General features: G+C 39.1%; 1 protein-coding gene across 3 annotated transcripts in view; it reads right to left on the bottom strand.

Annotated features, from left to right (window-relative positions):
* The window catches only part of atrnl1b (attractin-like 1b), a 944,158-nt gene that overhangs the window by 681,410 nt on the left and 245,578 nt on the right, over nucleotides 1-17,170 (bottom strand). For 2 of the 3 annotated variants that reach the window (XM_043712811.1, XM_043712812.1), the window contains exon 16: nucleotides 5,255-5,468. The exons of the other annotated variant lie outside the window; for it this stretch is intronic. In XM_043712811.1, coding sequence (XP_043568746.1) covers nucleotides 5,255-5,468 — 214 coding nt within the window. The remainder of the gene's footprint in view (nucleotides 1-5,254; nucleotides 5,469-17,170) is intronic. 3 annotated transcript variants of the gene reach the window in all.

Below are 17,170 nucleotides of genomic sequence, written 5' to 3'. Positions count from 1 at the left end.
GAGCATAAGAGGTACAGTTATTAAGTTTGCAGATGACACCAAAATTGGAGGTGTGGTGGACAGCGAAGAGGGTTACCTCAGATTACAACAGGATCTGGACCAGATGGGCCAATGGGCTGAGAAGTAGCAGATGGAGTTTAATTCAGATAAATGCAAGCTGCTGCATGTTGGGAAAGCAAATCTTAGCAGGACTGATATACTTACTGGTAAAGTCCTAGGGAGTGTTGCTGAACAGAGAGACCTTGGAGTGCAGGTTCTTAGTTCCTTGAAAGTGGAGTCGCAAGTAGATAGGATAGTGAAAAAGGCATTTGGTATGCGTTCCTTTATTGGTCTGAATATTGAGTACAGGAGTTGGGAGGTCATGTTGCAGGTGTACAGGACATTGGTTAGGCCACTGTTGGAATATTGCGTGCAATTCTGGTCTCCTTCCTATCAGAAAGATGTTGTGAAACTTGAAAGAGTTCAGAAAAGATTTACAAGGATGTTGGCAGGGTTGGAGGATTTGAACTATCGGGAGAGGCTGAACAGGCTGGGCTGTTTTCCCTGGAGCATCGGAGGCTGAGGGATGACCTTATAGAGGTTAACAAAATTATGAGGGGCATAGATAGAATAAATAGACAAAGTCTTTTCCCTGGGGTTGGGGAGTCCAGAACTAGAGGGCATAGATTTAGCGTGAGAGGGGAAAGATATAAAAGAGAACGAAGGGGCAACTTTTTCCACAGAGGGTGGTACATGTATGGAATGAGCTGCCAGAGGATGTGGTGGAGGCTGGTACAATTGCAACATTTAAGAGTCATGTGGATGGGTATATGAATAGGAAGGGTTTGGAGGTACATGGGCCAGGTGCTGGCAGGTAGGACTAGATTGGGTTGGGATATCTGGTCGGCATGGACAGGTTGGACCGAAGAATCTGTTTCCATGCTGTATATCTCTATGACTCTAACTATTGTTGAAATTAAATACAGTCATCTGTTAAAGTTCCTTAGATGAACAGTATATGGATTTGGTTATTGCACATTGTGCATAAATGAGGGAAAATATTTCCAAATATAGGAGCCAGTATATTTACTAGAGCACATACTGCATACATTGTGTGCGATGTAATCTTTAGTGGAGTAGAAAATTTGACCTATATACTAAAACAAGTCTCGAGTTTCAGATATTATTCCTAATGCATTTAATTATACAAATAATTCTTGCTCGTTTTCCTTATCATTTTTAAGTTTTTCCTATACAAAAATATCTGTCATAATTACTAAGTTAGATCTAATTTAGATTTAGTACAGTTATCACGTCAAAGAAACATAAAACAAATTTTGAGATTAGCTGTAGCTGCTTTAATTCAAGAGCATGTCTGCCCTCTGGAGTACAAAATGAAGGTTTAAATATTAGTCCAATACAAAAAGCACGTCATTAACTGAAAGTACAATATTGGATGCTGAAAATATGAAATAAAAACAGAAAATGCTGAAGAACGTCAGGACAAGCAGTAACTGTGGATAGGAAAACAGAGTTAACATTGAGTCCAAAGGCTCTTCCTCAGAACAGATCTGTAGTTCCAAAGAAGATCTTTGGACTTGAAACATTAACTGTTTCTCTCTCCCCAGATGCTCCCAGACCTGTTGAGTTTTTCCCAGCATTTTCTGTTTATATTACAGAAACACATGACCTTAGGTACATTGCAAATCATAAAGATTTATTTCATAAGAGCACCTTGTGAAGAAACCTCAAGACAGGTTGAGAGTGTCAAGTTGTCACATTTTAGAAAAGTAACAGCATAAAAAAAACTAACCATGGAACATTGAAAATTAACCTTGACACAAATTAGTATGACCACTTCAAATGACAGCTGAAAAATGTGTTGTTGGATAAGCTTATGCCCAAAACGTCGATTCTCCTGCTCCTTTGATGATGCCTGACCTGCTGTGCTTTTCCAGCAACACATTTTTCAGCTCTGATCTCCATCCCTCACTTTCTCCCACTTCAAATGACATACAATTTTACATCAATAAAAGTATACATCACAGCACTGGATGCAAACAAAGTATTTCACAAGTGCAAAACACTGGTGATCAAACAGAATGCGAAGTGGCAGGGGATGATGGAGGTTAGAAAGAGAGACTAGAAGATCCGAGAGGTAGGCTTGAAGGAGACTTTTGAGAGAGGAATGAAATCACAAAGGCTGAGATATGTGTACATAATGCCCCATAGTATAGACTGAAAAAGCTGGGCTTGTAGCTTAAAGTAGAGTGAAAAAAAAAGACTCAAAACGCAGCCAGACTTGTCGTAACATTCCATGATTTGGAGTGGGATGTACAAAGTTAAAAGAAATCACACAACACCAAGTTATAGTCCAGTAATATTACAAGTAGCCTTTGACAGCTGAGGCTGGACACCATACAAGTCCTAACTAATAAACATTTATGCATTTAGTATAACATATTATTCACATCATGCTACATCCACCTCCTTCCCACCTAAAGTCATTGATGCCATTCCCCACGTGCTGCAGAGATTTGGCTAATCAGCCTGATCATGTTCTTAATGCCTTTGGAGAAGGCCGAGACAGAGTGTCTTCCTGCAAAGGGGCATATGAACCAGTTAGTGGGTGGGTCTGACTGTCATCCTGTCATCTGGGTAATTAGTCCAGTCCAGTGGTGTTTGTTAAGTAATACACTGCTGTCCAGAAGATTAGGAAACTCCCCAGTTCTTGAAACTTTCGTTGGATTTGTGTGTCCTGCTGATCAACAAGATCTAGACAATATCCAAGCTTGGGCTTACAAGTGACAAGGCCTGCTTATGGATACTAACACGTGTTTCTCTTGATTCCCCACTGATCACGTGATTCTAACAAAGTGGATGAATTGATTAGCTGAAAATCTGTCATTGCCAATTTTTCCCATGTATCTGTACAGATTCGATACAAGCTTTTTGGGATGCACAATTCCCTCAGTGTCTAACTGGCTGCTAGATGATAATAGGAAGCAGAGGGTTCTGCATAATATATCTGGCATTATGTGGACTACACCAATGAAATATGGGATAACATATCTGAAGCAGTTTCTGCTCATCATGGACACACTCTGGGAATATCAAATGCCATGTGTCGTAAACAAAACCTCCACATTCTAAGATGCATCTCAATCAAATTTTTTTAGTGTTGAACATGTCCAACAGCTTATAGTCTGACTGAGTAGTAAACTAGAGTGTCAGCATGTCAAAGGCCTGAGGCATAGTATATCAATCTTTGAGGACCCTTTTACTCAATTTAGAATAATATAGCTCCTGGCCTAATGGATGCATATCAGTCACAACAATGGTAGATAGTTCTGGGTCATACTGAGTTCCTATCTAGAAATTCAAAACTTGAAAACCACCAATTATCCAGGTCAATAATGAGCATTCTTATTTTGAATTACATAAAGAGCTTCTGCCATTTACTTTCCATTATATTGTAGCACAGCAGTCAAGGCAAGGCGACAGTCTACTGGCATTATTGCTCAACTGTTAATCCAGAGGAACCAGGTAATTTTCTGGAGACCTGGGTACGAATCCTACCATGGCAGATGGTGGAATTTGAATTCAATAAATATCTGAAATTAGGAGTCGAATGGTGACCATGAAATTATCGTTTCATTTCCTTTCAGGAGAGAAATTGCTATCTGTACTTGGTCTAACCAATATGTGACTCCAGACCCAGAGCAATGTGGTTGGTTCTTAACTGCCCTCTGTTTACTGCCCCCAGACTGTGAAATTATATAACCAAAGAAGGTAGAAAATCAGATTTCAACCACTACTGAATTAGGAAAATTTGACACTCGTATTCCCACGTCATGTTGGAAATTTCTTCTGCAGCCTTTGAACATAATGTTAGCACACCAAAAATCTTCCTTGGAATTTGTCCTTGCCCAAAAAAGGCACTTTATGATCACCCATATCTTCTAGCTCTTGGACACAGTTGGAATTAACTGATCTCCCTTTAGATTTTTGATTTGGAGGTAGGAGGTTTCTGCTGTGGCACGATGCTTTAAAAGATCACCTCCTCTTGCAGAAGTGGCACATTACTAATAACTGGGCAAGCTTAGTATCTACAAGACTTTTCCCAACAAAACATGGACAAGGAGTAAAAGCAGTGACTGTCTCCAAGCCTTCCTACTCTGCCATGTAGGAATTCTGGGGCCCTCCCATCTCCATGCTAAGCAATTGCCCAATAAAGACTACGAGTAACTGCATACATTTTTTCTACTGCATCTTGGATGTCCACAACAAATGTTTCCCGGTCTACAACAGTGTCCCTTTGAAACTTCACATATGAAGCAAAAACCAATTACCACCGCACATTTAGCAATTTCTTCATCAACCACTTGCTTTCTTAAAATATGACTGAATGGTGTTGTTGATTTATATAAAGCACAATAATCTAAACTTTATTAGGTTTCTGAAAGCAAACCAGTATCAAATTAATCAATAATGTAGTTTCTCCAGTGTGTAGCTTGGTCAGGGCACTCTGTGAAGTTCAGGGGCAAAACCACAAGGGAAATGTCTCAGAGATGATCAAATGCAGGAGGGCCAGGAAGGAGAAGAAGAAAGCATGCAATGATAGGGGGTCTTCGGTAAGAAAATGGCTAAATCTGGCAAGCAAATATTGGTCTTTGAAAGTATAAAACAAACGAGCTCCTTGGGATTGGTGCAAAAAAATGAAAATGGGAGGACACAAGAATTTGAAAGAAACAAGGAATTTACGGATTTCTACTTCAAGATACTTCATTTATAAAAGACTGTCAGCCAGGAATATAGGAGCAACAAATATTTTGTACAGATTTTCTTTTTCACTCTGACATTTTCAAGTTCTGTTCCACTGATATTCAGAATTGATCAACGCATTGATCATCTGACCAACACAAAAAGCCGATTAGCTTCTCTAATGATCATCTGTGTGCAGGAAAGCAGACACAGAAAATAACTGCTCATTTGGCACGTAACACATAAAAGTATGTTTTAGTATGTAAACTGTTTAGATACAATCCAACAAACATGACTCAAGTATGAATGAAAATTTAAATTGTTTGTTATTTACAGATATGTTCCAATTAAATTCTTTATACAGAAATTTATAATTTTATTACCAATATCAAATGATAGATTGCCTCTCTGGTTTCACAACCTAAAAAAAAGCCCCATTTCTTATTTATCTAATTTCATTTCTTTCAAAATCATGCTGAACATTTGTGTACTGAGGTAAGCCAAAACTTACCAACTGGTTTTTCACAAACTAGACCATTTGCCATTTCAGTGCACGCATAAGCCTTCAATCCAACAATTTCGGCTCTTACTAGATATGCACAGAAACCAGAGTCATTGGGTTCACCAGGGAGCCACTGCAGAGTTGTGTTTGTAAAAGGTGACATATCTTCCCAGCCCCAGTAGGAGACGTTAATTTTGCGTAATCCAACCCAAGGTGATATTTTCTAACATGACAAAGGCAAAAGAGAAGGAATAATAAGCATTTTCATTAAATAATTTACATTTCTTCCAGTTTGAAATCAATACTGTTCTGATTTTTTTCTGTTCTGATTTTGCATAGCTTCATTGATTTTTTTGGGAGGAACATATTCTGAATATATTCCAGTTAACAGTTCGTTTCTTAAAATCCACTACAAAACAGCCATTACTAACTGCTCCAATTTACCACAGATAGCAGACTATTTGCACAATACACCATTCCACATGACAAAGAGCTCAATCTCAGAAAAGGTTGCCAGACTTTCATTTGATTTCTGTAACAGTGACAAACATGTTTGATATTTCATAAAACTGTTGCATAGAGGAGGTTCCCAATGTACTATCATCTGGGAGTTTCGATTCTAAAGCAGAGGTGAATAAGTCAGTGCATCAGAATTAACAGTAGAAGGAAGATACAAAATTAGGCTGCTGTTTAGCAACAACATGTCCTTTTGCACAGGAAGACAGGAACAGAAACAATTGCATTTAGGAAGGCAGTGTACAGGTTTCTTTTAAAGGGAAGCAGATAAGCCAGGAGCAAAGACCTGTAACAACAACAGTGTAATTAAACTATCTTCAAAATAATCCTGGAAGTGATTCTGGATGGCTTAGAAGTTAAATTAAAGGCGCTAAGGATGGACGGTTTTAAGCTTTCGAAAAAGAAAACATTCTGCAAGACTGTTGAAAACACAAGTTTAAGGAACTAATTAAGGAGTAAGTGAACTGAGGTAACAGCTTTTTAAGGACCTCAGAATGTGATATAAGTGAAAGGCAACATCAAATGAATGCAGATGTGTGCATGCATGGATGGGATGGATGGACAAGGTCTTTTCCCTGGGGTGGATGGGTCCAGAACTCGAGGGCATAGGTTTAGGGTGGAAGGGGAAAGATATAAGAGAGACCTAAGGGGCAGCTTTTTAGCACAGAGGATGGTACGTGTATGGCATGAGCTGTCAGAGGAAGTGGTGGAGGCTGATACAATTGCAACATTTAAAAGACATTTGGATGGATATATGAATAGGAATGATTTGGAGGGATATGGGCCAGGTGGGACTACATTGGGTTGGGATATCTGATCGGCATGGACCAAAGGGTCTGTTTCCGTGCTTAACATCTCTATGACTCTATGATTATAGTAGGTCCAAATTAAAAAGGAAACATTTTGTGTATAATGAGCTTGGACGGCCTTTTTAAAAACAAATTTGGCCACCTCATTTTTTTAAAATGGAGAGGCTCTCTAAAAATGTGCAACAGAGAAGAATCTGGGTGTTCTTGGTGGTCAAAACACAAAAGAGCTAGCATACAAGTACAGCAGGTGATTAAGGCAGCAAATGGAATTTTAGACTTTATTGCTAGAGGTTTAGTGTTTTTACATAGGGAAGTCTTCTTACAACTGTACAGGTGCCGTGAGGTCATACCAGAGCTCTGTGTACAGTGTTGCCCCCATATATAAAAAAGATATGCTAGCATTGAAGGCAGTTGAAAAGAGATTCAGTAGGCTGATTCCTGGAACAATGGGGTTGACTTATCAAGAATGGAGAAACAGTTTAGCATTAATAATTAGAGTTGAGAAGGATAAGGCAAGATCTTATTGAAACATACAAAATTCTGAGACAGTTTGACAAAGTACATGCTGTGAAGGGATTTCCACTAAATGGGGGAATCTCAAACTAGGATATAGCTCCAGAATAAGGGAATAAGGCTACAGAATAAAGAATTCCTGCAAATTAAAGTCTTCTCCAAGAAAGTAATGAATGTCTGGAACTGTCTACCCGAAGAGTTGTGGAAGCTGAATCACTGAATATGTTTAGAAGAAGGAATTGAGGACTATGAGGAGCTGCCATGAAAGATAATTTGACGCCTGGGGTCAAGATCTTATAGAATGATGGGGCAGGCTTGAGGGGTTGAATAGCCAATTCTTGCTCCTGCTTAATTACATGGTTAACAAATAGTAAAAATAAAACTCATGGTCTCATCAAGCCATGTTTCATTCTGTCCAATATTACCACAGCTGGGATCAAAACAGTTGTATCAAACGACCTTGTTTAGAAGCCGAAGCAAATGAATCATCCCTAACATTAACAATGGTATAATGCAGTATTCATTTTTATAACAATACCTACCAAGATTCCATATCAGACTTTTCTTATGTAAAAACAGAAAATAGTTTTAAATAGTCAGTTTGCCTTGAGAAAAATGTTATTCAAACACTAAATGGAACAAATAAAAATAACTTTTAAATCTATAGCAATACAATGTCATGGTAGAATAAACACAAACACAAACATAAACGTAAACACAAACCTTAGAACTAGTTGGAAAGATCAAGCTAATTTCTAGAAAATAGTTTCAAAACATAAAAGCTGCCTACTGCTGACATAAAATTGAAAAGTTCAGTCAAAAAAGGTTATTTAATTTTGAAAAATATTCACACTAGTTTAGTAGCAAATGTGCTTGTGAGGTCACTGTCAACTTTTCACTTATTTGCCCTGTGCAAGTGAGTTACACCTCGTTATTCTGAACCATCTGGATTATACTCCAGACAAACATACACACCCTTTACCTAATGGTTTAAGGAAAGGCTTATAGACAATTCCAAACTGCAAAACAAAATAGAGCCAAGCACATAGGTGTAGGTTTTCACAGTACAGGCTAACACATGAAAAAGTCTACCAGAGTAAGGGAGCAGACTTGTATTTCTTGGTTATATGAAACAATTTCAAGGCACAGCATGAATGAGTTATGATTATACACACTGTCATTAAAACTCTTGATGTCAATTTAATGAAGTGTTGGAGTTCAGACAAAACCTCTTTCCTTTTCTGCTGGCCCAGCTTGGATATACTATTCGTGAAGGGGTGGAATTATACATTTTGTGGACTCAACATTGAGATCTCCAATTTCAAATAACCTCCCTTCCCATTCCCCACTCCCTTTCCAGCCCCTCCTTTTCCCTTCCATTCCTTTGACCTACCCTTCCTTTCTGTAGACAAGCAGGAGGCTGGAAGAACACAGCAAGCCAGGCAGCATCAGGAGGTGTAGAAGTCAATGTTAGAGGTGTAACCCTTCTTCAGAACTCCTGAAACATTGGCTTCTGCACCTCCTGATGCTGCCTGGCTTGCTGTGTTCTCCCAGCCTCTTATTATTTACCTTGGATTCCAGCATCTGCAATTTTTTTGTCTCAACCCTTCCTTCCAGCTACCAAGCGGATTCATTCCTCCCGGCGACCCACAGGCTATACCCCCTACCTGTGATCACCTATCAGTACCACAGCACTCAGCCCTTCTCTCTAACCAGAACCCTTCCCCAACACCCAATTGCAACCACACACACAGCCCCACAACTTCTGCAACTCCCCTTACACTAACCCCAGTCCTAAAAAAGGGTTATGCCCAAAATGTTGACTTCTCAACCTCCTAATGCTGCCGCTGGATTGCTATGTTCTTCTAGCCTCCTGCTTGTCTACTAATAATTGTAAAGCAATTTATATGTACACAGCATTACGAATAGAACATTCCAACATCCTTCAAAGGAACATTATCAAACAAAATTTGATGCCAAGTAATGAAAGGAACTTCCTTTGTTCATGAGATGTGAGGGCAGATGACCAAAGCCTCGGTCAAAGTGGCAAACTTTAAGGAGTATTTTAAAGGAGAAAAGATGGAGACAGAATATAAAAGAGGGGTATAGAACTGGAGAGGTTTAGAGAGGGATGCCAAAGCTCAAGGCTCGGCAGAAGTCATAACCATCGGTAGTGCAGCAATAACATCACAGATGTTCAAGGGCACAGAATTAGAGGAGCACAGTTATCATGTGTTGTTAGGCTGGAGTAGGTACAGAGATATGGAGAACAGGGAGGGGCAAAGTCTGAGAGATTTTAAATTCAGATGTGAAGTTTAAAATTAAGGTCTAATAATAGCTTGATTGACATGGTTTGGCCAGAATATTGCAGTTTTATTTTATAACTGGCTAAAAGTAAGAGCCTTAATGGAGCAAGTATTTCAATAAATGCTGATCAAAAATGGGGTGGGGAAAGGAGTGGGCACGATGGCAGCAACACAAAGGAAGGGAAAAAAATCCATCGTAACTTAGAGAATTAACATCGGCAGAACAAACTTTTATCGAGAAGTAAGAATTGAATGGATCAAAGAAACAAAATCCAGGAAAGCAAAAGAAAGAGGGCTAGGGTGGAACGGTGGCTCAGTGGTTAGTAGTGCTGCCTCACAGCGCCAGGCACCCAGGTTTGATTCCTGCCTCAGGTGACTGTCTGTGTGGAGTTTGCACATTGTCTGTGTGAGTTTCCTCCCACAATCCAAAGATTGGAGGTCAGGTGAATAGAGCATGCTAAATTGCCCATAGTGTTAGGTGTCATAGTCAGGGGTAAATATAGGGTAGGGGAATGGGTCTGGGTGGGTTACTGTTCAGAGGGTCGGTGTGGGCTTGCTGGGCCGAACAGCCTGTTTCCATACTGAAGGGAATCTAGTCTAAAGACTTCTGTAGATATGGGCATTGAAGTATTTTTGAAGTGCTGATAGAATTAATGCGCAGACAGCTCCCACAGACATCGGACGGATTTTCTGCTGGCCAGACAGTTGTTATTGCAGTTAGATGGGAGTTACCTTGTGGAATCTCTACTGCAGCAAACTCCAAATGACTTGTCTGGGAAACTGAATTTTTGCTGGGCAATTCCTCTATGTGCGGACCCTTCTGAAAGCATCCATTCAAATGGAAACTTCAGACGGTTCCAATATAATGGGGAGGTGATGGTCTAGTGGTATTATTGCTGGACTGGTAATCTAGAGACCCAGGTAATGTTCCTGGGACCAGGGTTCAAATCCCACCGTGGCAAATGGTAGAATTTGAATTCAATAAAAATCTGGCATTGGGAGTCTAATGATGACCACAAATAGATTTCCAATTATTGGAAAAACCCATCTGGTTCACAAATGTCCTTGAGAGAAAGAAACTGCCAACTTTACCTGATCGGCCAACATGTGATTCCAGACCCAAAGGTAATGTGATTAACTCTTACCTGTCTTCTGGGCAGTTAAGGATGGACGATTAATACTGGCCTAGCTAGTGATGCCCTCATCCCATGAATGAATAAAAAAAATTCAGTAAAATAATTACATAGGAGAAATTGGACTGTTAAATGCATAGTCCAACTCCTAACTCCTTGTCTAACTATTAAACAGACTCATATTTGCTTCATACAACTGTTGGACCCAACCATTCCCCTGCCCCTGCCAAATCTAACCCAAATCAAAATCCCCACACCCTACACCACCCTCTCAACCTGACCAAAGTTCTCAAAGATATTGCTCTAATCCACTTCAAAATAGTGCCATAGTTATTTTACTTTTTTTGCCCGAGGTGGTTTAATAATACATCCAATTTAGTCCTGTATTTAGATTTTTTTGTAGAGATGCTGGAGCAGAGCATGAACCCACAATCCTCTGACTCAGAATAGTATGCTATCTGAGTCACAGCTAACACGGTGGATATTTTTATACACATCTGTAATTGTGCAACAAATATTAAAAATAAAATTGTTAAGCTACATAAACGAGGTGCTACACACAGCTGCAATAATAATGACTACAACAAACACCTTACTTTAACATGGGCCTGAAAGAAAACAATTATCTGGCAAAAATGTACTTATATGGGATAGAGATGGATTGTAGGGGGCAGTGTAAGGCAATTATGATCTGTCAAATTACAGTTATACAGGATGACAATATAGACAGTTCAAAAGTTGAATTTATTTGATTAGTGAAGAAACAAAAATGAGTTACATTGCTGAGTGTTTAAAATGGACCATCAAATGGTGAGACAAGAGAGAGAACTAAATCTGCAAGTATATTTCAAAGAAATCTTAAAATAATGCAGCATATCAGTAAGAAACTTCAATTGCTACAATCTGCAGTGAAAAAAATACATAAAAGGCAAGGGTGATAAAGAATTTGTGGACTATGTACAGGCAAACGTCCTAATCAGAATGTTTCCAAGTCGATAAGGAGCAAAGCAACCGTGGATTTCACCTGCAGAATTAAGTACGGTAGGGAAACAATGGAAAACATAAATGGGAGTGCAAAGTTTTCTACAAGCTTATAAATGTAAAAAGATACTTAGAGGAACGATGGGACTGGTTAAAGACATAAAAAGGAAATTTTCTTGTGGAGGTAAAGGGCATGAATCACTGGAAATTGCTTTCACAAAAGCTGAAGAACTTAATCTCATAGTACATGATGCGGAGGTGCCTGTGTTGAAGTGGGGTGGACAAAGTTAAAAATCTCGCAGCATAAGGTTATAATCCAAAAGGTTTATGTGGAAGTACAGTCAGCTTCTATTCTAAGTTGCCCCATTTTAAATTACGTTGTTGCAATATCATGATATAACAATGCCATGTACGTGCATTTCGAATCATGATTTCTGTTTTAGCATAATTTTATACCAAGATCAAAGTTGCATCGTATGATCAATTGACACAATTTGTAGCAGCTGCTCCCATTCCCCAACCCTCTCCAGTTCAATGCTTCCCCATCACCACTACCCTACCCCACCCCCCTCCCCACTCCCCCACTTCCAACTCTTCCACTTGCAACTAGTCTCATCTCTCTCTGTCACAATCCCTCTCCTGAGCCCTTGCTGACATCAACGGTTTGGACCAGGAAGTGGCAATTAAGGACAAGCAGGAAAGAGAAGCAGCAAGCAGATAGAATCGGTAAGTGAGAAAGTCGGGGTACAAAAGGATCAGCGAGTGGGAGAGCAGCAGGCAGTTGGTAACTATTATGAGTTATTTTTCTTTTCTAAAATTATTTTAACAGATCCTCAATTACAATTTAGGATTAGTAAGGTGCAATTTTCCAACTCTTCCTGACAAGAAAGATTCAAAGAACTGAACTAGCTATTACATAGGTTGTAATGGGAAGATCTGAGATGCTTAGTGCAATTTCATTTAAAGTTGCACTTTCCTCAAGAACACAACTAATATTAAGCAAGAAATTACTACAGAAGACAAGGAAATCAAGAGATTTATTTCTTTATTCTTTCATGGGACATAAGTGTCACTAGCAAGGCCAGAATTTATTTTTTTATCCCTATTTTCTATTGATCTGAGTGAATTACATGGTCATATCAGATGCATGAGTATGTGAATCTGTGATAGATAGCCGATTTCCTTCTTTAAAGGATATCAGTGAACCAAAGGAGTTTTATGATTATTGTTAATGATTTAATTTATTAAAAATTCCAGAGTTATTCATTGAATTTAAATTCAACCGCTAATGTGATTGGATTTCAATGCATCTCCCCAGATCATGTGTCTGGGATGCTGGATTACTGGTACAGTGATATTATCACCATGCTACCACCTTCTACAAGTGGTAAAAGTACAAAAGAGATATTAAATAGGTTAGCATCAGTCAAAATTACGAATTAAACCAGTGCATACAGAGTGTATCATCATTCAAAAAGGGTGAGAAATAAATGCAACAACATCAATCATGTTAAAACTACAAGACCATTGCAAAGATAAAATTCAGTCACACTTGGAGAAGCATGGATTATTTACGAACAAGAATCAAAAGCAAATGTGTTTCATTAATTTGACTAAGCTCTTTCAGAGCATTTATGTGATAAGGTCATGAAGCAGCTGTTGTACATTTGGACGTACAAAAGCAGTTAATAAAATGTCACATAACAGAAATTTTTGGAAAAAAAGTAAATGGCACTAAAGGGACTGTAGGAATTTGAGTACATAATTGACTAAGTGCTCGGAGGTAATGAGAGATACAGTACATGTTTTCTTGATTGGAGATAAGAATGCAGTGGGGGCCCTCAGAAGTCTGTATTAGGGAGCAAAGACTTTTCACATAATTTGTAAAAGACATGTACTACGTGCGATAAAGGTGTTCCTTTAACAACGTTATGGAGTCCTTGGTTTTTCCAGAGAGGTTGTAAACGACACATGTTCCGAAAGGTCTGAGTTTGGGTGGGCTTTAGGGCTAATTTGATAACAGCTAACAGATACTGCCTCAGACAGAAGGCTTTCAAATTAAAAAAAAACACATTTGTATAATGAAAGCAGAGTGGCCAGTTCTCCTAGCTCAGCTTTTCTCTGATTTGGTTTTTTTTAAAAAGCAGTGAGTGTGAAGAAAGACTGATAGATCCAGAAGCAGGTCCATACTGATCTCTCTCTGACTTCTCTCCTATAGGAACTTGTTTGATTTTACCTTTTGTGCTAATGGGTGTTTATGGGGATTGTTGCAAGTATCGGGAACAGCATCATTAAGTTGGGATAGGCTGTTGGGTTTTCGGATAGTATAAGTTATTTGGTATTCTGTTTTCCGTAATTTATGTTTCATTCTGTAATTTTGTAAATAAATTCTCTTTTGCTTAAAACTAAGTGGCTTGACTAGCTAATTCTTTAATGGAATACCAACTTTACACCTGCTTAAAACAACTAGCAAAATTAGGGTTTGGGCTACCTTCTTGAAATATTTTGAGGGGTCTGGCCTGATCCATAACAGATGTCATCGAAAGTATTTTAAAATTTTAAAATTTAAAATTCACATAAAACTTGGCAAAATAATAAATAATGAGGATGGGAAGAGGACATAGACAGAATCCTGAAATTGGGCAGACAAATGAGAAGCACAATTTAATACAATTAAATGTGAAGTGAAGCACTCAGAGTAAAGGCCCCATTTGCTCCAAATCCCAAATACCATTATATAACATTGGTTAATTCTTTTTTTTTTAGATTAGATTAGATTACTTACAGTGTGGAAACAGGCCCTTCGGCCCAACAAGTCCACACCGACCCGCCGAAGCGCAACCCACCCATACCCCTACATTTACCCCTTTAACCTAACACTACGGGTAATTTAGCATGGCCAATTCACCTGACCCGCACATCTTTGTGACTGTGGGAGGAAACCGGAGCACCCGGAGGAAACCCACGCAGACACGGGGAGAATGTGCAAACTCCACACAGTCAGTCGCCTGAGGCGGGAATTGAACCCGGGTCTCTGGCGCTGTGAGGCAGCAGTGCTAACCACTGTGCCACCGTGCCGCCCACCTTTCTCCTAGCTTTTTGTCACAAATGTTATTTACAAGAATTCTGTTACATATGTCAAGCAAGTTTGAAGTTATGAGCAGTTGTTTCAGGCAGAGATTAGCCTATTCACTTCCTAAAATCACAAACAAAAGACCATTTTATTTAAGTAGACATTTGAAAAGACACATTGTCTTCAAATCATTTTTCTACAGCCATTCCATATGAAGATTTTCATCCATTCTGAATTGTGGGTCTGAGGTAACTAAATTGTTCACCTCAGCATTCTGTTATGACCTTCAGCTAATGGTAATACTGCATAAGTCAAGATTCCGGAGTGAAAACTGGCTTGATAGGCTACACATTTTATTTTTTGCAATTTGATTACCATGGTGGTCAAATAACATTCACATGAAGCTGTTAATGTACTGTTAACAACAAAAAAATTAAGTTTACTACGAGAAAAAATAAGAAAATTTGGAAAGATTTCATGTTCAACAGGAAGATAGACTCAATCCTTTTCTCAGCAAAATCCTTTACAGACACAACTTGGATGATATATCACTCCTATCTTTACATACAAGTTTTTATTGAACTAACCAGCCATAAAAGTTTCCTTTCAGCAACTCTTTTTTTATTCACCAGATGTGGTGAATGCTGTGTGTTCCTGAGTTGCATTGTCACCCTGGTTAACACATTGACTTCTATTAATTAACTCAAATATAAACTTAAAGCTTTGACTACTTTTAAACTAGTAAACTGCACAACCACTAGTAAAGATCTTTAGTTTGGAATTGTTTCTGGCCTATGGGCTTCCCTTCTATGTATCAAGTCAACAAAAGCACTAATTATCTCACCAAGTAGTTGTTTGAGAAGTTTAGCTCAAGTCACATGATTTCGGAGAAATGCTGTCTTTAGGTCACTATTCCAAATAACTTCTGACCCTTAAAAAAAGGACCTGAAAACCATAAATACCAAGTCCCCACATAATAAAACATTTTTCCACAGGTAGAGCTTGATGACGCATAGTGCTTCGTCTTTGGCAAGAGACTCAAAGTTCTGTGATGACGACCTTTGAGGACATCCTCAAAGTGTTTCCACTACCTTTCAGGTAATCATTTGCAAAGATGAAATTTGAAGTAGGGAGCTTGCTTTGGACTGATTATGTCAGTCATGTGGATAATGTGCCACCCAGAGTGACAGAAATTAGTGCCTCCATTCTGGGAATATTGGCCTAAAATGTTAGCCTGAAAGAGGGCACTAATACTGGAATGCCTACCCTGCCATTGTATTTGCAGGATCTCGCAGAAACATTACTGGTGAAATTTTTTGAGGGATTTACAGTGTCTGCTGTTCCTCCATGTTCCAACATGTATAGGAGAGTTCTTAACTCTGTGCCCTGTAAACCCTGAGATTGATGTCAGATTTGAGATCTTTGTCATGAAAAATTCTGTTCCTCAGACAGCTGAGGAACAACATGCTGGTAAAAAAAAAACTGAGTTTCATCATTGATATCTGTCCATAAAGAAAAATATTTCCAGGACGTGAGAATTAATCCACTTTTGCTGTCGTCAGCAATTACTCACTAATAAGTATAACTGTCTACTTCGGAAATTCTGTTTCACTGGTCATGAGTTCTGCAAGTCCTTGCATGGCTAATGAGTCTGCTCTTAGAGCCGCGTCTCCAACCTCACATTTGGCAGGTCTTTGCAGGTGGTGGAATTGGTCCTTGGCTTTGAAATCAGTAGCATTGTTTTCTCCTGTTGCTTTTCCATACTTGCTCTTGCCAATAGGTGTTCTCAAAGCATTGCCTCCCTTCATTAAGGGGCTTCTTCAAAGTCATTTTTCTCTGAACAAGGTTCTCCCACACATTAATATCTATGCAGCATTTCTTGAAGGAAATCTTCAGGGAGTTTTTGAAATGCTTCTTTTGACCTCTTCTCATTCTCGTGTCTTCTTTGAGCTCAGTGAAGTTTGCTTGATTTGACAGTTAGCTCTCAGGCATCCTATGCATGTAGGCAGCCCCACAGAGTTGATTTCAAATGATCATTGCCTTAATACTAGTGCAACGGACTGCTTCAAAGGCAGTAATGTTAGTACATCTGCCCTCCCAGCTGATGTAGGTAATACATCTCAAACAGCGTTGATGATACCTCTCACGGGCCTTGAGCTGGCATCAATACATAATCCAAGAATTGGATGGATGACTGCCTGAAAACACAAGGATCTTGGTATCAGCACAGATGTTAAGGTCATTGAAGACTCTCGTTCTTTATGTGTCCAAAGTCAGCATTCACAGATCGGATGCGACATTGAATCTCCATATCGGTGTCAGCTTTATACCAGAGGGTGTTTCCCAGCTATGGTAAAAACATTCCATATTTGGGAGGATTTCTCAATTGATCTTAATGGAGGGATGGACCAGAACTTAACCTGGGCCTGGTTGGTGAAATATGGCAGTCTTCTTGAGGTTGAGGCAGAGACTAATTCTTTTGTACAATTCCACGAAGGCATTATGAGAAGACTGAAGATTGTCTTCTAATAAAGCAGGGATGACATTGTCATCAACATACTGAAGTTCCATAAGCGAGGTCAATGTCATTTTCT

Source organism: Chiloscyllium plagiosum, chromosome 22 (assembly GCF_004010195.1).
Source record: "Chiloscyllium plagiosum isolate BGI_BamShark_2017 chromosome 22, ASM401019v2, whole genome shotgun sequence".
Taxonomy (NCBI): domain Eukaryota; kingdom Metazoa; phylum Chordata; class Chondrichthyes; order Orectolobiformes; family Hemiscylliidae; genus Chiloscyllium; species Chiloscyllium plagiosum.
This window is presented reverse-complemented; position numbering and strand designations above follow the sequence as displayed.